Raw genomic sequence first — 23,038 nt, forward strand, 5'->3', positions numbered from 1 at the left:
GATAAACTAGGGACGCCTTGTTGTTTGATTTTAAAAATCTGTACTGGAAAATCCTGCATTATCTTATCCATTTGCTGGATCTGTGACGACATTATACCGCATTCGGACGTTTGTCGCGTGGTCTACATACTGCCGAGCATACGGTATCATTGTTTCTATTTGATCACCTATATTATCTATTTCACATAATGGTATCCCGAACAGCTCTCAGCCATTCCCTGTGGTCTCTCAGACCCCGGGTACCGTTACTTATAACCAGGACAACACCACTACTCACCACCTTCACACACCCATGCTATACCCCAACCGCAACCCCAACCACAATCACACGCCACAGCTCCCACTCCCCCATGAGCTCAACCCCCAGCAACCCGCGCAAAAAAGTAACCCTGCAAACCCTCCGCAACCTCTACAAGAAGAACGAGCCGATCTCCGTGCTCACGGCGCATGACTTTCCCAGTGGACATATCGCCGAGGTTGCGGGGGTAGATATCGTTCTTGTGGGGGATAGTTTGGCGATGGTTGCGTTGGGGATGGAGGATACGAGTGAGGTTGTGTTGGAGGAGATGTTGTTGCATTGTAAGAGTGTGTCGAGGGCAGCGAAGAGTGCATTTACTGTGAGTTACCTTGCGATCAGTGGTTTGAGGTAAATGTAGCAATGTTGACGATGGCAGGTTGGTGATCTCCCAATGGGCTCTTATGAGATTTCCCCCGAGCAGGCGCTGCAGTCTGCTATCCGTGTTGTGAAAGAGGGTCGTGTGCAGGGAATCAAGCTTGAAGGCGGGGAGGATATGGCTCCGACAATCAAGCGCATCACACAAGCTGGTATCCCTGTCTTGGGTCACGTTGGCCTCACGCCTCAGCGTCAGAATGCTCTCGGTGGATTCCGGGTTCAAGGCAAATCGACGGTCAGTGCGTTGAAAGTGCTGAAAGATGCCATTGCCGTGCAAGAAGCTGGTGCTTTTGGAATGATTGTCGAGGCGGTTCCTGCTGAGGTTGCGGCCATTGTCACTAAGAAACTGAAAGTTCCAACGATTGGTATCGGTGCTGGGAAAGAATGTTCGGGACAGGTTCTCGTTCAGATTGACATGACTGGCAACTTCCCACCGGGGAGGTTTCTTCCCAAGTTCGTCAAGACGTATGCTGATGTGTGGGGCGAGGCACTTAAGGGTATTCAGCAGTACAAGGAGGAGGTCAAAAGTCGAGCGTTTCCGTCGCAGGAATACACCTATCCCATTTCGCCGGAGGAACTTGCGGAGTTTGAAAAGGCCGTTGATCAGGCTGGCTCCGAATAATTGCATATCGGTCTTGTTTTTCTTCGTTTTGTAACATCATTGCCATGAATGTATTTAGCATAGTATTATCGGCGGTCGGTTCACCCGACGCAGCATGTATCTCATTAATCGTCAAATTTGTCGATAGCTATTTAACCGAACGCAGGCGTCATGGAATACGCAACAATCAGCTGTTCATCCGTTTTGAAACACTATAGACATTAGCACTCTTTCTTCGATAGATCATAGCTCAAGACATACCCTCCATAACCCACCAACACCCTCATCCAACCCAGGCGCAAACACACTGTTAACATAACAAAACACCGAATCCGTATCTTTGCAGTCCAACTTCTTCCTCAAAAACTTAACAACCGTCTCAAACTTCTGCGAAGCACTAATCTTAAATACCCGGTTCTTCAGAATAGGCGCTGACGGCAGAGGCTGAAAGCGAACCGTGACTGTCAAAATTAGCACAATTCTTTTTGACATTTTCCGCTCTAAAAAAATGCGAGGCATACCCTTCCCCGTATCAATATTCTCCGCATCCGCCAACGCCTGATGCGCATCACGAGGCAGACTAGTCAGTACCACGGACGCAGACATGGTCATGGGCATATCGGCACCATGTTCTTCATCCGGAATCGGTATGTTATTATTGTTGCTGCTGGTTCTGCTTCCGGGTGAGTCTGCTTGTCGTCGACCGGCTGGTCGATGGCTTAGCGTGGAGGTGCTGGGGTTGGCGTTTGAGGAGGATGGGGAGGCGCGAGCGGAACGGTCTGGGGAGGAGGAGGAGGGGTCCATAGTGTTCTGATATTCAAAGTCGTTGTGGAGTATTGCGGCAAGGAAAGGTGAAATTTAGATGACCGCGTGGAAGCAGTGGATAGGCGATGTATGTGTGATGATCGTTGGATTGAAGGGTCTAATGAGGTCACATGCAGCATCACAACATCGCTACCAAGCACGCATACAGCCAAAATCAGTAGGCAATTGCCAGCACATCAATCATTTGCGTCTGGATTCTCTCGAAAGGAGGATAATGGACAGTATGGAGAGGAGTAGTCCGTATTTTGTAGCGGACTATGGAAGAATCCCGCACGCTTAGTTCGTTAGGTAGCAACACAACTTAATTTGCACTACAACATACTTTCCAGGGGCATATTAGCATTTAATTCTCCTTTAATTTCTCCTCTTTTACTGTCTTGTTCTGTATCTGCTCCAATTCTTAAGCGCTGAGTCAGCGCAGCCACCTGACTCTCTGCCCGAACTAATCCCAAAACGGCATCCATCATCGTTACTATCATGCCCGCCTCACCTCACCACCTCACCACTTCATCTCATTTAGCTGCCCTACTCTAATTCTCTTTTCTGCTTTCTCGTTTCTTTCTATACACCCCTCTGACCCTACCGGGCCTTCCTTTCTTATCTTCACCCTGACCTTCCACTCCAAACCGGATTCCCTCCTCCCCCGCAGTTCCTTTCCCTTCTCCCCACTTCATCCTTTCACCTTGGGGGAACGATAACACGACCTCGGATAAAGACACTTTGGATATTTTGCAGTCACTGTACCTTTCTGATATACAGCTTCTTTTGGTTCACTCTACGACTTCAAAATGAGCAGCCCAAAGCGAAGAATCGAGACGGATGTGAGTGACCGGAATATACCCGGACTTATGGCCGGAGCAGAATGGGCTGACCTGAGTGCTTTTTTCTCTATTTTATAGGTTATGAAGTATGCGATTTCACTGTTCCGACTGTACTCTTGCAGAAATAATGGCTGACCTTTGCACAGGATGTATGCGCTTCCCCCGATGCCCGACGGCGACCCCTCCCCCGCGACGGCCCTTGTCGAATGACCCAGACCTCGGGAAGATAATATGAGATGGGATATTGTACTGACACTGTCCAGGTTGATGAGTGACTATGAGGTGACTTTGGTTAATGATAATAGTGAGTTCCGCTGGTGATTGCTACCATTCATTACAAGTGCTAATCAACACAGTGTACGTCCCATACCCCGCGCTCAATGCGCAAGTCAGACGGGAGGATATTAATATTGGCGCAGGCAAGAATTCTACGTGCGCATCAAAGGCCCGGATGAGAGTACGTATTGCGCAACTCCAAACTTATCTTTCACTAACAACCACAGCACCCTTCGCCGGCGGTCACTGGAAGGTCCACGTCGAACTACCCGACCAATACCCGTACAAGAGTCCAAGTATCGGTTTCGTTAACCGGATTTTCCATCCGAATATTGACGAGCTGTAAGACAAGTCCCTTGACCGACTTTTGCTGGATTATGCTAACTTGCGCTTAGTTCCGGATCGGTTTGCTTGGACGTGATTAACCAAACTTGGTCGCCTATGTACGACATGATAAATATTTTCGAAGTCTTCGTTCCGCAACTCTTGCGTTATCCGAACCCTGCCGATCCTTTAAACGGTGAAGCTGCTGCGATGTTGATGAGGGAACCCAAGACTTATGAGGCTAAGGTGAAGGGTATGTCATGCCATCCACTTTTTTCCTGAGGTATATGCTTACAGCAATAGAATATGTGGCAAAATACGCCAGCAAAGACGCTGTCGATGATGCCGAAGAAGACACCGAGTCCGAAGATGAGCTAAGCTCCGCCGGCAGCTACGAATCCGGCGGCGAAGAGCCCGCCGGCACAATGGACGACGTCTAGCCAACTTCTCTTTTCTTTCTTTTTTGATAACCTGGCCTCTTGTATACTGCATCCTCATCATCATATTCCCCCCAATCTATGCACTTCGTCTATGTCTATCGGAATCGAGCTGGCGTTACTTCGAGGTGGAGTTTTTTGACATATATGTACCTGGCGCATCTGAACTACGGCGGTCGTGGAAATGGAGTCTCGGATTGGACAAGCTCATCTCTCGGATTTTGTTGACTCCACCGTCGTTTTTATATTGTTTTAATTTGACACTGTTTTTGCTTGACATTTGCAGATGTTTTAGCATATAAGTACGCATTGTGGTTTATGCTTCAGGTTCTACCATGATTCTGTCCACTTGGCATGGAATATAGAATAGCATCCCAGTTTGCAGTATTTTTTTTTTTTTTTTTTCAGTATCATCTTGTAAGGAGAAAAATAAACGATTGTCATGTACTCTATCTAATGCACAATGCAAATGGTCTGACGTCCACTCAGAACAAGGGGAAAAATTAACGAAGGATGCAGTCTGACAACAGTAAAGAGACGTACATGCGAAAACACAAACACAAGGAAATAAATGTGCCAACGGCCAAAAAAGTAGAAGGGAAGGGGGTATTATGACATCGCTGTAAAGGAGGAATAAAAAAAGACAAAGAAAAGGGATCTGTCGACCGGCGACCCACGATAGACGAAACGAGAGAAGAGAGGAGCTTCCAGAGGCGCCAATAAACCGATGCGAGCTGAGATCAAAAGACCTGTCATGTAGAGTCATCATTCAGTATCAAGGCACCTGGAGTAAGGCACCTGGAGTCCACCAGAGATATTTGCGACGGCCCTCACGAAACCTGCAAAACACCAAAAACATCACGCCCATTCTTCCCACCTGCTTTCGCTCCGCGATCCTTTTTCGGATTAATAACGACCTCGCCCCAGTGTTTCGGTATAGCACTTGTACCACTATCGGAAGCGGTATTCGACGACGCAGCGGAGGGAGCGGTTACAACGATAGGCGGGTCATCGTTGGCGGCGCCTTCTCGGGATCCTGAATTCGAGCGAGGAATGGTTGCGCGGGGTTGGAGGTGAGGTTGAGGTTGGAGGGACCAAATGTCGATAACGGATCTATTGGATGTTAGTGTGGGGTGTAATAGGATGATTATAGGTAAAGACGCACTCGGAGGTTCGTTGGCAGATGGCTTCGAGAGCTTCTCGTTCGCGCTTGATGGACTCTGGATCCGGGTGGTTCATTTGGTTCGCATGGTTGAGGGCGCCGTAGCCGTAACCGGATTGGTAGATGTCATCATCTAGGAGGCGGGTGGATTCGTACTATTTCAACTCATGTTAGCCTCCTGCTTAACACCCTGTGGAGAGGGGAGAGCGAAAACAACGCTCGTCCCAAACGGCGCACAAAATGGAAACTTACATCGTTGGGGTCACGACGACCCTGACCCAAACAAGAAGCGCAAATTCCCATTTATGATGCCTGACGTTGATAGTCGCAAAAGTGCCGAAATCGAAAGAATGAATGGACGCAGCCAAAGGGAGGCGATGCGGGTCGTAGAGTATGTACGGGATGGAAGATACACAGAATAACAGAGTAGTCGACGGTTAAAGAGATGCAATGAGAGTAGAAGAGATAAGAAGATGGATACACCAGCAGGTGATGCTGGGGGGTTGGGTTGCAAAGAAATCCGTCAAATCGCAGGTGATCGGAATGGGAGGCGGTCGCGGGTTCCGAGTGGCCGACGGCACGTGCGTTGAGATGACATCGGTTTCTTTTTTGGGATTCACTACAACAAAGGCATTTAACATTCAATAAACCCAGGTTTGGTTTGTTTATGCAAGATATGTGATGCGCATTGCAGGTGCACACTGCTGTGGCACTGACATATGACAGTTCTAACTAGGCCTGATTCTGTGCCAGTGGTATCAGCCTAATTCCCCTTGCTTTGTATGAGTAGCTTTGGAAGTACCTGGATAAGTACCCCGATGTGCCACAAGCAGCATCTTCTATACTGTGTACCTTATCAGCGAGATGTACTCTGATAAGTACTCTGTACATGCTTGGTTGCCGGTTAAATCTAAGCCAAGGCTTCCGACGAGCTAAAAAAGAGTTCACCAATCAGCGGCTGTATATTGCTTCTTTATAAAGCACGCCCTATGGCATGGACCCACTGCGTCGATCTAGAGGGTTTGTAGGGAAAAGTACGCTTCAGTGACGTTGACCATATATAGAATAAGAATATATTTAGATACTCCACCTCCCGCCTTCTCCCAGTAGTTTGCTCATATTCGACTGAACCCGCTACGCAATGGCATCTACACAGCAAACATCGACGGCCGTCGAATTACAAGACAATCCAGGTCAAGAGAGACAGTTAAAGGCACCAGCACCCACTACAGCGCCCCCTTCAGACAATGCCATGCAGGCATCCCTCCTCGCAGACTCACAAGTCCCAGATGGAGGTAATGGCTGGATTGTCATCTCCGGGTGCGCAATGGTCACTTGGTGGGTTACTGGAACAGCATATTGCTGGGGAGTTCTCCAAGCTGCTCTAGTCAAAGAGGGAGTGTCGTCGTCATCTACTTTGTCGTTTGTAGGCTCTTTAGCACCGGCTTGTATTTCGTTTCTGGGGATTATCAATGCTCGTGTCATTCGCATCGTTGGGACACGGGTTGCTGGTCTCTTTGGAATATTCTGTCTGGGGCTGGGGGAGATACTAAGTGGGTTTTCATTTCAGAATATTGGCGGTCTTTTTGTAACAGCAGGTGTTGTCATGGGAATTGGAATTAGGTACGGGCAAACCTGATATTTCCTTGTGCGTCAGCTAACGGCATAGCGTCTGTTTCATGGTCGTCTCTGTGATTCCAGCGCAATACTTCAAAACTAAACGCGGCATTGCAAACGGTATCGTCTACGCTGCCGGAGGCCTCGGAGGCGCTGTGATAAGCTTCATCCTCAACGCATTGCTCAATAGCCTAGGCACAGCATGGACGTTCAGAATCCTTGGTTTCATCACGCTAGCTACGGGCCTGCCAGCAGCATACTTGATTCAACAACGAGTTCCAATCCCTCCAACAAAGTTCGTCGAGTGGTATGTCATTCCAATCAGACAGACTCACAGATACTAAACCTCCAGGCGCCTATTCCGCGACATCCGCTTCATCCTCCTCTTCATCGCCAGCGCAATCGCAACCTTTCCCCTCCTCGTTCCAGCATTCTACCTCCCCCTCTACACCAACGCAATGGGGATGAACTCCAGCGTCGGCGCCGCAATGGTCGCCGCCTTCAACTTCTCCTCCGCAATTGGCCGACTTCTCTGCGGCTTCTGCTGCGATTCCGTGGGTCCGCTGAACACGCTATTCATGTCACTGTTGCTTAGTGCGTTAAGCATGTTGATTCTCTGGCCTGTGTCGCAGTCTATTGGTCCTTTGGTTGTGTTTGTTATTATTAATGGGATGGCAAATGGGGGGTTCTTTTCAACTATGCCGACTGTTGTGGGGAATGTTTTTGGGTCCGCCAGGGTTGGTGTGGCTATGGGGATGGTTGTTACGGGGTGGGCCGGGGGTTATCTTTTCGTATGTTTTCATACATTAAAACATGACCAGGGTTAACCAAGTTAATTTTTTAGGGCGCCCCCATTGCAGGATATATATTGGATGCCGCTGGCGGCGAAGACAATGGTCTCAAAGCATATCGCCCGTCAATTTTCTATGCAGGAGGAATGGCTCTGGCTGCGGCAGCTTTAGCAGCTGGTATCCGGTTGAAGACAGAGAAAAGTCTGGCTAAAAAGCTTTAGTTGTTGCTAGATAATGATGTTGTATGGACCTTCGATATAGTATTCGGGCCGTGGCCGTAACGGTACCCCGATGTGGAAAAAGCCTTGGCAATTTTCACGCCGCACTATCAACTTCTCAACTCCTCATCTACAGTTCCACGAGGGGAACTCCAACACTTGATCCACTAATACCCGTACCTAATTACCAGTCACATAGAGAACACATACAATCCTGCAAACATGTTTGACCTCCCAGAGGCAAAACGGTACGCTCAATCGCAAACCGCAGTGAATCCCGATTCACTTCAACACCAACGAAGCTAACCTCTCAACCAGCGTCCGTCGCGACGAAATCCTCTCCCGCGAATCCACATCCCCATCACCCTCTCCACAACCAGAAACAGAATATCAAGATAGCCACCAGCGTCTAGCCGCACTACTCAACTTTGACGTCGACGCCTTTGCACCTGAGCAGACAATCGCTGCGAATGCGGGACCAGAACCAACAGAAACCAACCACGAGCAAAAAGAAGGAGAAGAAGGAGAAGACGAAGAACAAGAATTTGAATTCCGGCTCTTCAGCGCCCCAAAACCGTCCACCGCAACACGCACCGCACAGAACGAACAAAAGAACGAAGCCGGCGCAACACAAACACAAACGCAAAAGCTACGCATTCGAGTACGCTCGCCAACGCCCGGGCCCGCGGATTTGTCAGAGGGACGATTTGTGAATCCGTTCCGTGGATGGCAGTATTATTTCACGGCCCCGGGTTTGTTATCAGGTTCGAAGGAGAGCGAGGACGAGGATGAAGAGGGGAAGTCGAGAAGGAGACAATTTGAGGATGTTGCTGTTACCGGAGAACATATGCTAAATTGGGCTAGTGTGCAGCCTTGGGTGAGTACATTGTCTTTTACAAAAATGTCTACTGGGCTTATGCTAATAAAATGCAACAGCCCGGCTGCCACCTCCCCTGGCGCATAATCCACCTCAAACGTCAACACACCAAACTACCCAAAGACCCCTCCACGCCAGCACCAGCCATATACATAACTGACCCCCCCACAACAAGAACGCCGAAATCCCACAAGAAGCCCGGTAAAAAGCGCCGCATCCAGCTCCGCAAGCGCGTCACGGCCGCGGAGACGGCGAAGCTGGCAGATGCGGAGAAGCGGAATCGTAAGAATCGCGAGAGGAAAATTAAGAGGAGACAGAAGGCAAGGGAGCAGAAGGCTGCGGCAGCGATTGCAAATGGGGAGGATCCGGATGTTGTTATGGCGGAAGGGGATGATGGATCATCTGGAGAGGAGTGATTGATTGCGTTTCGTTTTGGTAAAACGTATATGGCTTGGTTGATAGCTTGATACCCTTGTAGTGGAATGGAGCAGTCGATTACTGAACGAAGACGATATATTCAACATTGAATTGCGTAACATAAACAACTAAGGGTATAATTAGACCAACAAAATCCACCATGGAACCACAATATCGGAACCCAGCAGGAATGGGTATCTAATGCTAGGTATAAACACAAAACTAAATCACAAACGCAAACAAGAACGAAAGACAAATTAGATCATGCCCCTAACCTAAGACTATTGCTTAGGTGTCTCAGCTGTGAAAGTTAGCATCATTTTCGAAACAAAACATTGTACAAATGGACTTACTCTTTGCCGGCTCAGCAGCTTCGGCAGGCTTCTCAGCTTCAGCGGCCTTGGGCTCAGCAGGCTTCTCTTCGGCAGGCTTCTCTTCGGCGGGTTTTTCCTCGGCGGGTTTTTCCTCGGCAGGCTTCTCAGCTTCGGCAGGCTTCTCCTCGGCAGGCTGAGCAGCAGGTGCTTCAGTGGCCGGGGCTTCGGACTTGGGCGATGGGGGCGAAGCAGGAGTAGAAGTAGCAGGGGCAGCAACTGGGGCAGGGGCCTCAGGAGCAGTCTCTGGCTTCGATTCGGGAGCAGGAGTCTCAATCTTTGTTTCCGCAGCCGGGGCGGGGGCGGGAGCGGCAAGTTCAGCTGGAGCGGCGGCTTCGGGCTTTTGCTCTTGGGCGGGTGCGTCCGTCTTGGGCTCAGGAGCAGGAGTCTCTGTAGCGGGAGCAGGAGCAGGCGCAGGCGCAGGCGCAGGAGCGGCAGCAGTGTCAGGTTTTGTTTCGGTGGGTTGCGACGCTTCTGCGGGCTTGTCGGCGGGCTTGTCAGCGGGCTTGTCAGCGGGAGCCGCGGCCGGAGCTTCTAATTCTGCACAGCAATTGTTAACAGGAATCGAGGTGAAAGGATTCTAAGAAAAAACGTACCAACTGTGGGCTGCGCTGGTGCTTGTTCCGTGGGCTTGGATTCAGCAGCAGGGGCAGGGGCGGGAGCAGGAGCAGGAGCAGCAGGAGCACCGGCAGCAGCACCACCAGCAACGGTAGTCTGCGTAGTAGGCTTTGTCTCTGCAGGATTTCCTGGAGGCTGTTCCTTCTGCTTCTTAGCATCCTTCTTCTTGTTACGAAACATGGCCTTGAGGCCCTTCTTCAACTGGGCGATAGCATTGGGAGCTTGCGCGGTTAGCGAACGAAGAAGTATGCAAATATGGCAGGGGTATACTCACGAACACCCGGCATTTTGACGGTTGATGATGAAAATGGCGAAAAATCAACAGAAAACTGTACAGAACAAGCTAGGAAAGTAGTGTGAAGAGGGAACAAAACAGAGTAAGGAGCTTTGGGTCGAGATCAACAGCGCGACGGAGGTTATTTATTGGCATCCCACGTGACGGCTGACACGGACGTCAACATCCCGACTCCTTTTCTTCTTGTATTAGTTTTTTTTCCTCCTGTTCTTTTCTCGAACGACGGACGGACCACAGCCCCTCCTGAGCTTCATCACCCGCCGTCAAACTCCACATTCCATCAGTGCGTGGCAGTCATTGGTCCTGGTTTGATTGCTCGATAGCGCGTATCCAATTCCCCTGAGCTCAACGTGGACCGGAGTTATATCGGCCGTTATCATTGTGTAGTACAGAGTATACTGCAGAGTAATGGATGCTATTCAAGTACAAGTGGCCGTTCACTATGTATGCCAACCACAGTTACCGACGGGCCATTCCGTTCGAGTCTCCGCATTTCGGAACAACTGCGACTCCTCTTTCGTGCTTGTGCTTTAAATTGCGCGCATAAGACCCTTTCTACAAATACAAGGACTGCTCTCCACGGACTCGATATTGACCGGAGTCGATCTCAAACGGCTGACTCGTACGGACCACACGCCATGCCCGCTACGGAGCAAACGCCGCTTCTACGCGAGGAAACACAACAATATGCACCCCCGGGCACAGCCGCAACACAGGATTCCGAAGTACCCCTGGCTCAGGAGCCCAGTACAAAGGAATTGGTCTTGATTCTGGGTAGTATCTGGGTGGGTGTATTTTTGGCAGCTCTTGGTATGATAACCGGTCTGAATTTTCGCGGTTTGTCTGCCATGCTAATCCCGTAATGTTCTGTAGATACTACCATCGTTGCGACGCTGACGGTCCCAATATCCTCGTCCTTTCAATCCCTGTCGCTGCTTTCCTGGCTGGCAACTGCGTATCTGATTTCCAATGCCGCATTCCAACCTATTAGTGGTCGATTGACCGACATCTACTCCCGCCGCGCTGGTCTGATCTTCTCTAACGTCTTTTTCGCCGCGGGAAATTTGATCTGCGGTCTGGCAGAAGCGGAATGGGTCATTGTGCTTGGCCGGATTGTCTCAGGGATTGGGGGTGGTGGATTGACTGCGATTTCGACGTTCATTGTCTCTGATTTGGTCCCACTTCGGAAGCGAGGTGTATGGCAGGGGATTGGTAATATCTGCTATGGTGCTGGCGGTGGTCTGGGGGGTGTGTTTGGCGGTTGGATCAATGACACGCTAGGATGGCGGTGGGCATTCTTCATTCAAGTTCCCTTCGTTGTAGTTTCCTGCATTCTGGTGGCTATTTCCGTGAAGGTGCCGGTGAAGGGTGACACTACTGGGCGGCTGAAGCGCGTTGATTTCCTAGGTGCCATCACGTTGGTCATCACGCTTGTGACATTCCTGCTCGGCCTCAATACGGGTGGTAACCAAGTGCCATGGACTCACCCTCTCGTTCTTACCACTCTGCCATTGTCCGCAGTGTTCCTGGGGCTGTTTGTCTATGTCGAGGCGAAGCTGGCGTCTGAGCCGGTCATCCCAGTCAACCTGTTGCTCAATAGAACCGTCCTTTCGGCTTGTTTGACTAACTGGTTCACCACCATGGCGGTGTTTGGGCTCCTTTTCTACCTTCCACTTTACTTCCAAGTCCAAGGTTTGTCCGCAACCGCGGCCGGTGCGAGATTGATCCCTCAAGCGATTGGAACCTCCTTGGGATCCATGGGAACTGGGATTCTCATGCGCGCCACTGGCCGCTACAAGACCTTCAGCCATGCCTCGATGGCCCTTATGGTTCTCGGAACAGCACTGATCTGCACTATGTCACTTGGCACTCCTGCCTGGCTGCCTTTCATCTACTTCTTCCTGGGCGGAACTGCCTACGGTGGGATGCTCACGGTCACTCTGGTTGCGCTCATTTCCGCTGTTGACCACCAACACCATGCTGTCATTACATCTGCATCTTATGCCTTCCGTAGTACAGGAAGCACCATTGGCATCACCGTCGCCTCCGCTGTTTTCCAGAATGTACTTAAATCCGGGCTTTGGTCTCGTTTCGGTGGTCGCGAGCACGCCAAGGAGCTGATCTCTCGCATCCGCGACAACCTGGACGAAATTCGCAAGCTTCCTTTGGACTGGAGACTGGGTGCACTGGCTGCGTATATGGACTCGCTGCGGGCTGTGTTTCTAACCCTTTGTGGTCTGGCTGTTTTGGGAGCGTTGGCGAGTCTGGCGATGAGAGAGCACAAACTTCATACGAATCTGGCCAGACGGGAGCGCTGATTGCTGTATCCCCCTGATTGCACAAGTATGTATATGGACATAGTCTAGACTTTTGCCAATATTCATAGACCAAAGTATCGAAACCTGATGCTCTAACCCTCTGCTCTGATTGGCCAGACCCGAAAACTGGTGGTCTACTTGGCACTAACCAATCAGCGATGATCGCCCACATGACTGCATTGGGAAATGCCTTCGTCACTCTCGGCGGGCGATGGCTTCATCTTGACAACCGGCTAACTTCGCCATCGACTACTACTGCACTTTGTTCTTTCTGCATTATTCTGCAATTTTCTGCATTCCCGTTGTTACGCTTTCTCATGACTTGACGTCCTGATTTTTGCGCATTCTAGCATCTACTTTGTGTACATTTCCGAACAGTGGCGACCAACTAATCACCGATTCACGGCCGAAGAAATTCCCAAACCAGCGCATACTCCGTACCTCGCCCTGAAACAGAGCACCTTACGACTCGAAAAGACACACCGCTCTTGACCATCCGATTTCAATATTAACACACCTATCCACCCGTATAAACTCGTACGTCCCCGATAAGCCACTTCCGTTGTGCTTCACGCCACGAATTCGGAGGTTACATGGATCGCATATCGTGGCCGGCTAAAGGACGATAATTTTTGGCTGTGTTTTGAAGCGAATTTGACACGTTCACCTGCATACGAAGGCGCAACCGTGTTACTTCGTTATCTCTTAACAGATAAAAAAAAAAAAGAAAAGAAAAAACCGTCATCGCAACCTACGTCTTCGATTGCATTTTCGATCATCCTCCGGTTGTTTCTTGATATGGCAATAGGTTTCGAATCCGATAGCTTAGCCACTCCCTATAACTTGAAGACTGTCGTCTCGAAGGGCTTTTGCTCGACGGAGATGGAAATTGATGAGGATAGTGAAGAGACGGTAATCGGAAACAGAGATACCGGCGCCGGGATATCGAAACATGCCACTTCTACTCCGTCGCCCCCACGTCGGAAACGCTTGCTTCTATCGACAGAAAGCTCTTTTGTCGACAATGTCCTCCCCTCCTTGGTACAGAATCCCGAGATCGAGTTACGGTTGATCACGGACGAGCCTTCAGCGTCACTTGCGGGCATGAACAAGGTACCACATTACATGGACACGGTGGATAGCCAGACATTCGAGAAAAAGACGGCTGCTAGGAGGTGGTTAAAGGCCAAGGCGGCAGAGCTTTGTGAATGGGCTGATATGCTACTGGTGGCCCCTATCGACGCTGGAACTCTGGGATCAATGCTTGGAGGTCTGACCAACACTCTGACTCTGGCCCTTCTGCGTGGGTGGAGGTCGTCGAAGCCTGTCGTTCTCATTCCGGGTATGACCGTTTGTGAATGGGAACATCCACTGAGCAACAAGCAGCTCAACGAACTTGAGCGATTCTGGCCATGGATCAGTATTGTCGCGCCAGTCCTGTTCAAATCAAAAGGACCTGACGAGCTAGTCCAACTTCCTTGGGACGGTTTGAAGGAACTTCATGGAACTATTGAAAAGACACTTGGATTTTCTTTTACAAACGACGCCTCAAATATGAGCCAAGCCGATTATGGACCAGCCATACCGGCAGACAAGTCGGCCGGGGTTATCACCCCGATTTCGCGACAGTCGCAGCTCCGACTCAACAAAACCAAAGAAAACGGTGCACTCTCATTACCACTGGAATTATGGTTGAACATCTTCGAGAACAACCTGGGAGACTGGGAGACCGCCAAAGCTGTTGGTATCCCTTCAAATCTTCCAGTTCCCAAGGAGTGGCAATGCCATCTCCTGAAGATGTCGGCCCCCGCGTCGCTAGAATACACAATCCTCCGAGGCTCATTTGCAGCTATCAAAAAGCGCATCGATGCATTGCCGCGTTGGAAACCACTCTCCGATCTCGCCTGCCATCTCATCTTCAAGTTCTCACGGACCGATATTCTCTCCTATCTCACAGAAAACCACCTCGACCTTCTTTGGACAACCTCCCGCCTAACAAACCTCCCATACCGCGCATCAGCCATCTACGGCAACCCCAACATTCTCGCCTGGTGGCGCGACGCACCCGCACTCCCTAACAAAGAATACATCGCCGATGCCATGGATGGCGCCTCCCGCGCAGGCTTCCTCAGCGTCCTCGAATGGTGGCGCACCTCGGGCCTCGAACTCCGCTACACAGAACGAGCCCTCGAAGCCGCCAGCGCCGAAGGCCGCGTCCACGTCCTGGAATGGTGGAAAAACGCCTCCACAACCGCACCGCCGACAAACCCAATCCCGCTAAAAGTAGGAAAATCCGTCCTTCTAGCCGCGCAGTCCGGCCACGCTGAGTCCCTGGCTTGGTGGGATGCCTCGGGAATCCCGTATAGCCACGCCGAGTCCATCGCCCGTATCGCCAGCACGCACGGCCATGTGCACGTCCTGCAACTATGGCACAGACTCAAAGGCGCAAAGATGATTTTCGACTGCCAGGTACTCGTCGGACCAACCAAGAATGGACATGACAATGTGCTCGAGTGGTGGCGGCGGAGCGGGTTGCGGGTGGAGTTTAAGACGTGCGATATCGAAGAGGCGCTTGAAGACGCGGATCCGGTTTCTGGGGCCGAGGGAAGAGTTCGGAGGTGGTGGGCACGGAATGGATTGAATTTGGGGGTTGGAACGAGTGAGTGGATGAAGACGAAGGTTTTGTGTTCGTGAGCATATTTCCCCTCCATTTCTCTTTCTGTCCATATATCTTTCCGTTCTACTCTCCTTTTTTCAATTCTTGTTGATAATTATATGGTTGATCTAGTTGATAATACCCATTTGCTCTTTTGTTACTACGATTCAAGTACATATTGCTATTGTCTGAGTTTTACGCGCATGCATGTCTATAGCTATATCGCAATACCCAATAATGAATAAAGAGTTAATTTCACCCAAATTTACAGCGTGGGATAGTACGCTGTACAAGTTACAATACACCATGCTATGCAAGGCAAGAAATGCACCACAGGCTATCAATTGATCATATATTCAGTCATAATTGAGTGTTCCCGCCCACCTCTTGCTCGAACATCCGCATAGAAACAATAATAAAAATGGGTATAGTCTATCAGCGATAGGCAGGGTATGGGATAAGATGGGCAGAATAAAGCAATGCGAAAGAACGAGAGTCGTTACATGAACACGCACGACTAGACTTCTCTCCTGGTAATTGTTAGTTCTATCATTGAATGTTATCGAAGAAAGCCGCGGGGGGGGGGGGGGGGGGGGGGGGGGACGTGAACCTACCAAGTACGTCCAGCGGCATCAACAGAAGCCGGCGGGATAGCATTCCGATCACCGAACGGATTATTCTCATCATCATCGTCCTCATCTTCCGAATCTGTTTCTGATTCACTCTCACTATCATCAAAAACACCCTTGCCCTTACCCTGCTGCCGTGAAGCAGAAGGCAAAACGGGCAAACTCACAGGACGAGCAGGACGGGGTGGTTTGGGTGGGTTAATACTAAGACCCGAAAAGCTCTCGTCAAAATCATCGTCTCGTGGTGACCAGCCTGATTCAAGGACGTCCTGGTCACTGTCACTGTCATAGTCGACGCTCTTGTCGAGGACTTCGAAGGCCATTAGGGCGGTAACTAGTTCTTCATTTGCGTGGATGAGGCCGCCGAGGAATTCCTCTGTTTCGATGTATTGGATGTAGCGGAGAACCTGGCGGCGGAGTTCTCTACATTTGTCGACGCGGTTCATGACTTCGATGTCTTCGCTGACGCGCTGGGTTTCGCGGTTGACTAGTTTGAGGGCGTTGAGGAGGTTTGTGCTGGCGACTGAGGAGTTCGCGAGGGTTTGGATCATTTGCGGTTTCTCGCGTTCTAGGCTGAAGGAGCGGAAAGCTCCCAGGCTCTTTCTCTTTTCCTTTTGCGCCAGCTTTTCTTGCTTCTCCTTTTCTTTCTTTTCTTGTTTCGCTTTGTGCTTGGCCTTGGACCCGCCACCGACAACTGTTGATGGTCCGTTGCCGGCTGAAATAGACACACTGTGACCTAGCGGTTGCTGTTCTTTGGGAGGCTCAAAGTCTCGAAGAACTTTGGCTTTGGCCTGGCTGGCTGGCTTCTTGCGCTTAGGGAGTTGTTTGTAAAGTGCCGCCACTCGTTCCATGCCCGGAGTGTTCTTGTAGGACACTGACCATTGGCCAAAGAGCTGCTTGCACTTTTCTTTTACCAATGGATCAGACACGGGATCAGTAGCGGAAATTCGCAGTCGTTCTAACAACGGCTCATCTGCAAATTCGCGCAGAAACCGCTCTCCGGTATTCTGAATCAGAAAGTCGAGAATGGTGAGCGCTCTTAGCTGGCGGTGAATGTTTCCATATTTGCTATACATAGTCAGCTCATTGCGTCCGATACAAAACAAGCTGGCAGTACTAACAGCTTCTTGCGCAGAGCGCGACTTGCTTCCACCGGACCACTGCCCTGGATCTGAATGGCTTCGATGAGATCGACAATTCCACTAGAATCCTCGACCTCATATTGATCGCCAGTGAGGACTTCGATCTGTGCAGTCACAGCCGAGTACGGTTTCTACACATTTCATCAGTAACAGACACCAATTTTCTGGGTGACAAGACACTTACCGAAGAGTGGAACATATTGAAGCTTGATTTTTAACTGATATTATATCAGATTAAGCTCATAAGCTATAAACGGGCATTTAATAGTAGCACCCACTCAACTGACATGCAACTATGTGCTTCGGAAAAGTCAAATCACGGGACTCGGAAGCCCACAGGTTCATGTCCCATGAATGAACGGGCTCAGTAGATCCAGAGAATTGCGCATGCGGCCCTGAGAAGCACAATCCTTCAGCTACTCTGTTGCCCCCGGTCAGCCGCGGTTCTACTAGTTGCTTTGTTTGCGATAGATGAGTGCCGTGACGTGTTAGATCGCGGGCGGTAAGGCTTGGCAATGGTGCGGCAGAAACAACCGATTACCACAAATGGAAAGGAATTGGGAGGTGTAGAGACGAGAGATGCTGCAAAATAAGGAGGGGAATGGGGAGAGGAGACAAAAGGATAGATGTTGCTTTGTGAACCGTTTCCTCTGGTGTGCCCAATCCCGTAATGTCGGTCTCGTGATCAGCCCCTCGCCAAGCCTTTTGATACAGACTTGTCTAAATGAGGGTTAGCGCCACAATTAGTGCCTGAACGCCTGGGTGCCTTATGATGTTTACAGCACCGGTACGCCACCGGTATCCCGCCAGAGTTTCCCTAATTTCAAATGTGGTATGTTCGAGACTCGACAAACATAACTGTTATGTGCTAAGAAACATATCTACTATGCCTGCAGATGCTTCTTTCGAATGTAGCTATCCCGGATGCAGCGCAAAGTATCGACGCAAAGAACACTTGAAACGACATGCATTGCAACATAGGCAAGAAGGTCATGTATCTTGCCCATATTGCCAAAGAAAATTGACTAGGAGGTGAGTATTTTCATCTTTGCATATCGAAATATACAGCTGATCATCTTCTAGTGACCTCTTACGGCGACATATACGAATCCACCACCCACAGAGACAACTCCCTCGTTCATCTCGAACGCAGAAGGCATGCAGCGCTTGTCGGGCTCGAAAAGAACGTTGTGAAGGCGAATCTCCTTGCGACTCATGTCAACAGCGGGGAATCAACTGCTCGCTCGCTAGCGGGGGAATGGGGAGCGATGGACGGGATACCGGCACAGAAGTGCAAGCAAGTCTCCCAACACCCACTGACCCTAACCCTGCGTTTTCTGGCACGTTTCAGTGGAATGTTCATGAATATACAAATATCTACTTTACAGTTTTCCATCCAGTGTGGCCGTTCCTTCACAGGGGTACATTTGATCCACTAAAGGAGCCACGTATAATCGTCCAATCCGTTCTCATGATTGGTTTGTGGATAGAAGGAAGGAAGGAAGCACGGGATGCTGCTATAGAAATTTATCGTAGACATTTTGTTGCGATTAATGCTCAGCGGGTCAGTTGCCTGATGCGTTTAATGGATTCTAATTTGAGGTTGACATTTAGCACGTTAGGGCCAATGGGATGTATCCAATTCAGAACCCGCCCAGAATACTAGGGCATCATGGCCCATGGTAACATACCAGGCTATACTTTTGCATATTATCTTCACCATTTTCATCGCAAAAGAAAAGGCAACATTCGATCTAGGCTTGCGATACCAAATCGAAGCAGAAGAATACGACCTTCTAGCCGCCCTTGTTCAAAGCTGTCGAAAACTGGGCATGTTCTTATATCCAAATATGCTAGCGCAATATGACGACACTGCACCAGCGGTTCTTGTGTGGGTGGGAGTGGAGGAGACCAAGCGGTTCGGTTTGGCCCTCTACAAAGTGAGCCGCATGTGCACTTGCCCCGACTCAGCTGGGAGTAGGAATCAGCTTCTGTCTCTGACTGATTTGTCCTTTGGAATGCCGGATAGCGACGAGTCGTGGAATGCACCAGCTGACGTGGGAAGTGAAGGGCTTCAGAGGGTTGCCCTACAGACGAATCACAGGGAGAATGGGGACCCTGATTGGTGGATTTCTAGGTCTTCTACTGTATTATATGATAATCTTGTCGACTTTGACTGGATATAGTTGCGAGTGTACATTGAGAATTCTATTCACATCATGTAGTAGTACATTATTGCCACCGGTCTATGTCCTGCATTTTCCGAATCATACTACTCCTCTCCCTTATCCGATTCCCATAGAACAGGAACATAAAAGGAATCAAGATACAAACCGCCTCAATCATCCCCAGCAAAAAACTCGCCCACTCCAACCCCAACCTCTCATATATCGCCGGCCCAGCAAGCGGCAGAACAGCCCCCATAATACTCCTAAAAACCGTATTCTCTGCTAGCGCAGACGCAGAATAAACCCCATACGAATGCGCCAGATAGTTATTACTATAAATGAATACCGCCGCATTACCCGCTCCAAAAGGTATCCCCGCGAGAATGGGCACGATCCAGTGTACATTTGGTGTGGATTTCCAGGCGAACCATACCTCACGTACGGCAAGCAAGATTGCGCCAACGCAGGTTACTCGGACCATTGCTTCGGGGGGTATTTTGCCAGTTGATGGGTCTTTGGGGTGGGTGTTTATCCATCTGCGGAGGAGGGGCTCGAGGGTTATTATTGTTAGGGTGCCGCAGCCTATTCCAAGGTATGCGAGACCGCCTATGCCGGGGGTCTAGCCGCGGTTTGTTTGGAAGGCGATGGGGTAGGCCACAAAGCAGGGGTATAGGATGCCGTATACGATGGCAACGTACCAGTCCCAGAAGATACTGGATAAAACATTAGACGTGTAGATTAGGGGAGGGTTTCATACTCACCAAATAGGCTCCATAAGCAACATGATGAAAGGACGACTGATGTTGGTCTTCGAAAATGACAGGAACGGTAAATGTGTGTCATGAGGACTCCACCACTTGGGATTCCCTGTTTCCTGCCTTTTTCTCGCTGCTCACCCCCGGAGAAGCACCGGAGCATAAGTTTCCTCAACAGAGCCAACCGAAACCAAAGCCAGGTCACCCCTCATCATAATCAACCAATTCGTCCATCTCCATCCAAGATACTCAAACACAAACCCCCCAATAATCGGCCCAAGAACAGGCCCATTAATCGGACCGATAGACCAGAACCCGAACGCCAGTGCACGATGATTTTCTCGGACGATATCGTTAACAGAACCAGGCGAGTTCGACATCAAAGCACTACCAAAGAAACAAGCAACGAAGCGCGAGATCAAAATCGTCTCGATGTTCCTAGCCAGAGCACACGGTAGCACGAAGATCGTGAAGAGTCCCGCAGACATCAGGTACACTGGACGGCGACCAAGTGTCTCGCTCAATGGTGCTAGGAATACGCTTCCTACGGCCAAGCCCAGCAGATATGTTGTGATGCCTAGGAGTCCGGTGATCTTCGTGATGTGGAAGTCGTCTTGTAAACCGGGAATGCTGACTGAGTAGGATGTGCTGGAGAGGCTGATCACTGTTTCACCGTAGCGCATCGCGAAGACGACGTAGAATTTGTATGGTAGGGACCAGTTCTGTGGGTTTTGGGGGTCATTCTTTGTCCAGCTTACTTCGAATTCCGTCTTTGGCGTCGTGGATAGTTGACTCGATGTTGTTTTGATATCTGCGGGAAGGTCTGGAAGAGTCGCATCTTGGGGGTCTGAGTTGAGCATACTTGATGGGTACTCTGACACCGTATGCATTCCCTTGTGAATAAATCCGGTAAAGGTAGAAAAAAGGCAACGAACAAAAGGCTCGACGGCACGCTCGGACAGAGAACCTTTAGAAAAGCCCGCATTCCATTATTATATTAAACGATTAAGTAAATCATTATGCATTTCTTATAAATGCATTTCTATTTCTTTCCTAGAGCCGGGTGGGATGCCGAAAAGACGGGCGGGATACCATCGGCATCCCGTCAGTATGCCCTAATATGCTGCGTAATGAACGCTTACCAGGGACTCCGAGATGAAGATTTTTCTTTTTTTTATCAATAAGACAACGTTAATAATGCTTAGAAAAGAGGAAAGAAAAAGAAAGAATGATGCTAATGCTATAATAAGCGATAACGTAAATTTTCATTATAAAACTTTTCCATCTCTGTGTCTACCATCCTTTAGAACCATCAAGTTCGTCCAATACCACTATAGAGCATTTTATCAAGTTTTCCTGCAGTCATGGCCTTCCCAAATACAACCCTCACAGTCACCCACATCACAACGGCAACTGCCATCCTGAATATCGACGGAATCAACTTCCTAACCGATCCTTATTTCGGTACTGAGGGCTCTCATGTCTCAGAGATAGACTGGCAGAAAGCCCGCTTACAGGAAGACTTTGGCCTGGACGCCATTCCGCCACCGGTTTCTCTTGTCAACACCAATGGCCCAGCACTTCAGCTTCACGACCTACCGCCAATTGATGCGGTGCTCCTCAGCCACGAAGACCATCTCGACAATCTCGACCCAGAAGGTCGCAAGCTACTGGATGGACGGAAGGTGTTTACCACCATGGACGGAGCCTCTAACTTGCGTCCTCGCCCTGGAGTAGTCGGTCTTCGCCCCTGGCAAACTGTGACGGCCAACATTGGAGGAAAGAGTTTTCGAATCACCGGAACTCCCTGCAAACATTTCCCAATTGGTGAGGTAACCGGCTTCATTCTGGAGACCGACTCTTTTGGCGTCGATGTTGCAACAGGGAAGCCAAATGCGATTTACTTTTCCGGTGACACGGTGTATATCGACGAGCTGAAAGAGATCGGAAACAAGTGGCATGTAATGGCCGCTGTTCTCAATCTGGGAAATGCAACCTTCCACTTCCCTATTGGCCCCATCCAGATTACGATGGATGGTAAACAGGCTGCTCAGTTTGTCCGTGACATCGGTGCTGAGATTATGGTTCCAATGCATTTTGAGTCATGGGGACATTTTACTGAGGACAGAGAGGACTTGGTTAAGGTTTTCGAAGAAGAAAGGATTATGGATAAAGTATGTTGGACGACTCCTGGTGTGTCTAAGACTGTTTATTAGCTTGTACTCGACAAGCAGAGGAAAAGGACGATAGAAAAAGATTCCGAACTGAACAGTACCGTCATACAAGAAATAATTTCAGCTCATTGTACATAGTACACTATTTATAGTAAAAAAAAAAAAAAAAAGAAAACAGAGCAAGTTATTATAGAATCAGAGCTATGTAATATTGCTTCACAGGCGAGCTTCAACCCTTATGGATCTGTTGGAGGACTACTTCCATAATAGAACCTCAGACCTTCCTGCATCAAACAAGTTGATACCGAAGCCACTGCTCATATCGACGAGAAGCATTACCAAAGCATACCACGAAGGGACAGCCGCGCAATAAGTAGGGTTGTTTTAGTCAAAGAATGATGATCTCATTGGACCAATTAGGCTCGGCAGAATATTAGGCGGTATGGATGGAGGGGCAACTTTTTCACGGAATACCACCATTGTATAAATACGCCTACTCTCTATGTATTCTGAATCCGTAGTAGAATATCTGTGCTGATTGCAGACCCGGTGCATCATGGTCAAACAAGATTATGTTTGTTTCATTAGAAAGCGATCAGCGCTGACTGTATTGTAGATGATCATTTCGTACGCGGAGACATCCTGTATGTAGATGCGCATTCGGAATGTCAAATTGGGATGAATTGGGATTTCTCTAGCATCAACTGCTTTCCAATGGCCATAATCATGTTATATCCTCAATGATAACCTATTAAATCACATTAAAAGGTCCAATGTTGATCGTTTCAGAATTGATAACCCGCCACGCATCCTCATTTCCTCCCCGCTCCACTTAAACAATTATGCTTAAAGCCCGCCACCGTCTCACCACCT

The 23,038-nt window shown here is 49.4% G+C and overlaps 13 protein-coding genes across 13 annotated transcripts; 8 read left to right on the forward strand and 5 right to left on the reverse strand.

Annotated features, from left to right (window-relative positions):
• Positions 1-350: 350 nt before the first annotated feature.
• EURHEDRAFT_533251 (3-methyl-2-oxobutanoate hydroxymethyltransferase ECM31) lies at positions 351-1,295 on the forward strand (the record flags this gene model as incomplete). The annotated part of the gene is made up of 2 exons (XM_040787239.1): positions 351-617; positions 675-1,295. The coding sequence occupies 2 exons, from the start codon at positions 351-353 to the stop codon at positions 1,293-1,295; spliced, it is 888 nt and encodes a 295-aa protein (XP_040635815.1).
• A 131-nt stretch (positions 1,296-1,426) lies between these two features.
• On the reverse strand, positions 1,427-2,078 carry EURHEDRAFT_380497 (ubiquitin-like protein ATG12; the record flags this gene model as incomplete). Its single annotated transcript, XM_040779302.1, has 3 exons — positions 1,427-1,486; positions 1,536-1,735; positions 1,796-2,078. 3 exons carry the CDS (start codon positions 2,076-2,078, stop codon positions 1,427-1,429), a joined length of 543 nt encoding a protein of 180 aa, XP_040635816.1.
• A 767-nt stretch (positions 2,079-2,845) lies between these two features.
• On the forward strand, positions 2,846-4,091 carry EURHEDRAFT_415841 (E2 ubiquitin-conjugating protein UBC8). The gene is made up of 7 exons (XM_040782792.1): positions 2,846-2,920; positions 2,999-3,006; positions 3,067-3,225; positions 3,340-3,377; positions 3,424-3,538; positions 3,592-3,773; positions 3,824-4,091. The coding sequence occupies exons 3-7, from the start codon at positions 3,152-3,154 to the stop codon at positions 3,958-3,960; spliced, it is 546 nt and encodes a 181-aa protein (XP_040635817.1). The 5' UTR covers positions 2,846-2,920; positions 2,999-3,006; positions 3,067-3,151; the 3' UTR covers positions 3,961-4,091.
• Positions 4,092-4,787: 696 nt separating this feature from the next.
• EURHEDRAFT_507362 (LAMTOR1/MEH1 family protein) lies at positions 4,788-5,422 on the reverse strand (the record flags this gene model as incomplete). Its single annotated transcript, XM_040785864.1, has 3 exons — positions 4,788-5,070; positions 5,123-5,274; positions 5,372-5,422. 3 exons carry the CDS (start codon positions 5,420-5,422, stop codon positions 4,788-4,790), a joined length of 486 nt encoding a protein of 161 aa, XP_040635818.1.
• An 838-nt stretch (positions 5,423-6,260) lies between these two features.
• EURHEDRAFT_507364 (MFS general substrate transporter) lies at positions 6,261-7,812 on the forward strand (the record flags this gene model as incomplete). Its single annotated transcript, XM_040785865.1, has 4 exons — positions 6,261-6,742; positions 6,789-7,043; positions 7,089-7,527; positions 7,581-7,812. The coding sequence occupies 4 exons, from the start codon at positions 6,261-6,263 to the stop codon at positions 7,746-7,748; spliced, it is 1,344 nt and encodes a 447-aa protein (XP_040635819.1). The 3' UTR covers positions 7,749-7,812.
• A 155-nt stretch (positions 7,813-7,967) lies between these two features.
• Positions 7,968-9,008, forward strand: EURHEDRAFT_443454 (DUF2011 domain-containing protein; the record flags this gene model as incomplete). The annotated part of the gene is made up of 3 exons (XM_040783482.1): positions 7,968-7,993; positions 8,064-8,622; positions 8,682-9,008. Coding segments are annotated over 3 exons (912 nt in total), but the record flags the coding sequence as incomplete, so codon positions are not given.
• A 105-nt stretch (positions 9,009-9,113) lies between these two features.
• On the reverse strand, positions 9,114-10,693 carry EURHEDRAFT_415844 (uncharacterized protein). Its single transcript, XM_040782793.1, has 4 exons — positions 10,303-10,693; positions 10,007-10,249; positions 9,393-9,950; positions 9,114-9,340 (listed from the first exon to the last, which is right to left on the reverse strand). Exons 1-4 carry the CDS (start codon positions 10,313-10,315, stop codon positions 9,321-9,323), a joined length of 834 nt encoding a protein of 277 aa, XP_040635821.1. The 5' UTR covers positions 10,316-10,693; the 3' UTR covers positions 9,114-9,320.
• Positions 10,694-10,961: 268 nt separating this feature from the next.
• On the forward strand, positions 10,962-12,641 carry EURHEDRAFT_380503 (putative MFS multidrug transporter; the record flags this gene model as incomplete). The annotated part of the gene is made up of 2 exons (XM_040779303.1): positions 10,962-11,133; positions 11,197-12,641. 2 exons carry the CDS (start codon positions 10,962-10,964, stop codon positions 12,639-12,641), a joined length of 1,617 nt encoding a protein of 538 aa, XP_040635822.1.
• A 798-nt stretch (positions 12,642-13,439) lies between these two features.
• EURHEDRAFT_463423 (uncharacterized protein) lies at positions 13,440-15,335 on the forward strand (the record flags this gene model as incomplete). Its single annotated transcript, XM_040784879.1, has 1 exon — positions 13,440-15,335. The coding sequence occupies one exon, from the start codon at positions 13,440-13,442 to the stop codon at positions 15,333-15,335; it is 1,896 nt and encodes a 631-aa protein (XP_040635823.1).
• A 256-nt stretch (positions 15,336-15,591) lies between these two features.
• Positions 15,592-17,457, reverse strand: EURHEDRAFT_205358 (LSB5 family protein). Its single transcript, XM_040777954.1, has 4 exons — positions 17,253-17,457; positions 17,048-17,199; positions 15,912-16,994; positions 15,592-15,827 (listed from the first exon to the last, which is right to left on the reverse strand). Exons 1-4 carry the CDS (start codon positions 17,265-17,267, stop codon positions 15,815-15,817), a joined length of 1,263 nt encoding a protein of 420 aa, XP_040635824.1. The 5' UTR covers positions 17,268-17,457; the 3' UTR covers positions 15,592-15,814.
• Positions 17,458-17,906: 449 nt separating this feature from the next.
• On the forward strand, positions 17,907-19,266 carry EURHEDRAFT_415849 (putative C6 and C2H2 transcription factor). Its single transcript, XM_040782794.1, has 3 exons — positions 17,907-18,100; positions 18,152-18,632; positions 18,691-19,266. Exons 1-3 carry the CDS (start codon positions 17,955-17,957, stop codon positions 19,252-19,254), a joined length of 1,191 nt encoding a protein of 396 aa, XP_040635825.1. The 5' UTR covers positions 17,907-17,954; the 3' UTR covers positions 19,255-19,266.
• A 34-nt stretch (positions 19,267-19,300) lies between these two features.
• Positions 19,301-20,976, reverse strand: EURHEDRAFT_517955 (MFS general substrate transporter; the record flags this gene model as incomplete). Its single annotated transcript, XM_040786617.1, has 5 exons — positions 19,301-19,855; positions 19,895-19,949; positions 19,998-20,110; positions 20,147-20,761; positions 20,854-20,976. 5 exons carry the CDS (start codon positions 20,974-20,976, stop codon positions 19,301-19,303), a joined length of 1,461 nt encoding a protein of 486 aa, XP_040635826.1.
• A 379-nt stretch (positions 20,977-21,355) lies between these two features.
• EURHEDRAFT_463511 (MBL fold metallo-hydrolase) lies at positions 21,356-22,207 on the forward strand (the record flags this gene model as incomplete). Its single annotated transcript, XM_040784887.1, has 1 exon — positions 21,356-22,207. The coding sequence occupies one exon, from the start codon at positions 21,356-21,358 to the stop codon at positions 22,205-22,207; it is 852 nt and encodes a 283-aa protein (XP_040635827.1).
• Positions 22,208-23,038: the final 831 nt, after the last annotated feature.

Source organism: Aspergillus ruber (assembly GCF_000600275.1).
Source record: "Aspergillus ruber CBS 135680 unplaced genomic scaffold scaffold00029, whole genome shotgun sequence".
Taxonomy (NCBI): Eukaryota; Fungi; Ascomycota; class Eurotiomycetes; order Eurotiales; family Aspergillaceae; genus Aspergillus; species Aspergillus ruber.

What these genes read in the sequence shown, in the direction of transcription:
- EURHEDRAFT_415849 (XM_040782794.1), top strand. Translation starts at nt 17,955, where the DNA reads ATGCCTGCAGATGCTTCTTTCGAATGTAGCTATCCCGGATGCAGCGCA. An exon ending in CAAAGAAAATTGACTAGGAG is followed by an intron (nt 18,101 to 18,151) that starts GTGAGTATTTTC and finishes ATCATCTTCTAG; the next exon opens with TGACCTCTTACGGCGACATA. An exon ending in TTGCGATTAATGCTCAGCGG is followed by an intron (nt 18,633 to 18,690) that starts GTCAGTTGCCTG and finishes TTAGCACGTTAG; the next exon opens with GGCCAATGGGATGTATCCAA.
- EURHEDRAFT_415841 (XM_040782792.1), top strand. Translation starts at nt 3,152, where the DNA reads ATGAGATGGGATATTGTACTGACACTGTCCAGGTTGATGAGTGACTAT. An exon ending in ACTTTGGTTAATGATAATAG is followed by an intron (nt 3,226 to 3,339) that starts TGAGTTCCGCTG and finishes ATATTGGCGCAG; the next exon opens with GCAAGAATTCTACGTGCGCA. An exon ending in CATCAAAGGCCCGGATGAGA is followed by an intron (nt 3,378 to 3,423) that starts GTACGTATTGCG and finishes TAACAACCACAG; the next exon opens with CACCCTTCGCCGGCGGTCAC.
- EURHEDRAFT_205358 (XM_040777954.1), bottom strand. An exon ending in CGCGCTCTGCGCAAGAAGCT is followed by an intron (nt 16,995 to 17,047) that starts GTTAGTACTGCC and finishes GACTATGTATAG; the next exon opens with CAAATATGGAAACATTCACC.
- EURHEDRAFT_415844 (XM_040782793.1), bottom strand. An exon ending in ACCAGCGCAGCCCACAGTTG is followed by an intron (nt 9,951 to 10,006) that starts GTACGTTTTTTC and finishes ATTGCTGTGCAG; the next exon opens with AATTAGAAGCTCCGGCCGCG. An exon ending in AGCTGCTGAGCCGGCAAAGA is followed by an intron (nt 9,341 to 9,392) that starts GTAAGTCCATTT and finishes TAACTTTCACAG; the next exon opens with CTGAGACACCTAAGCAATAG.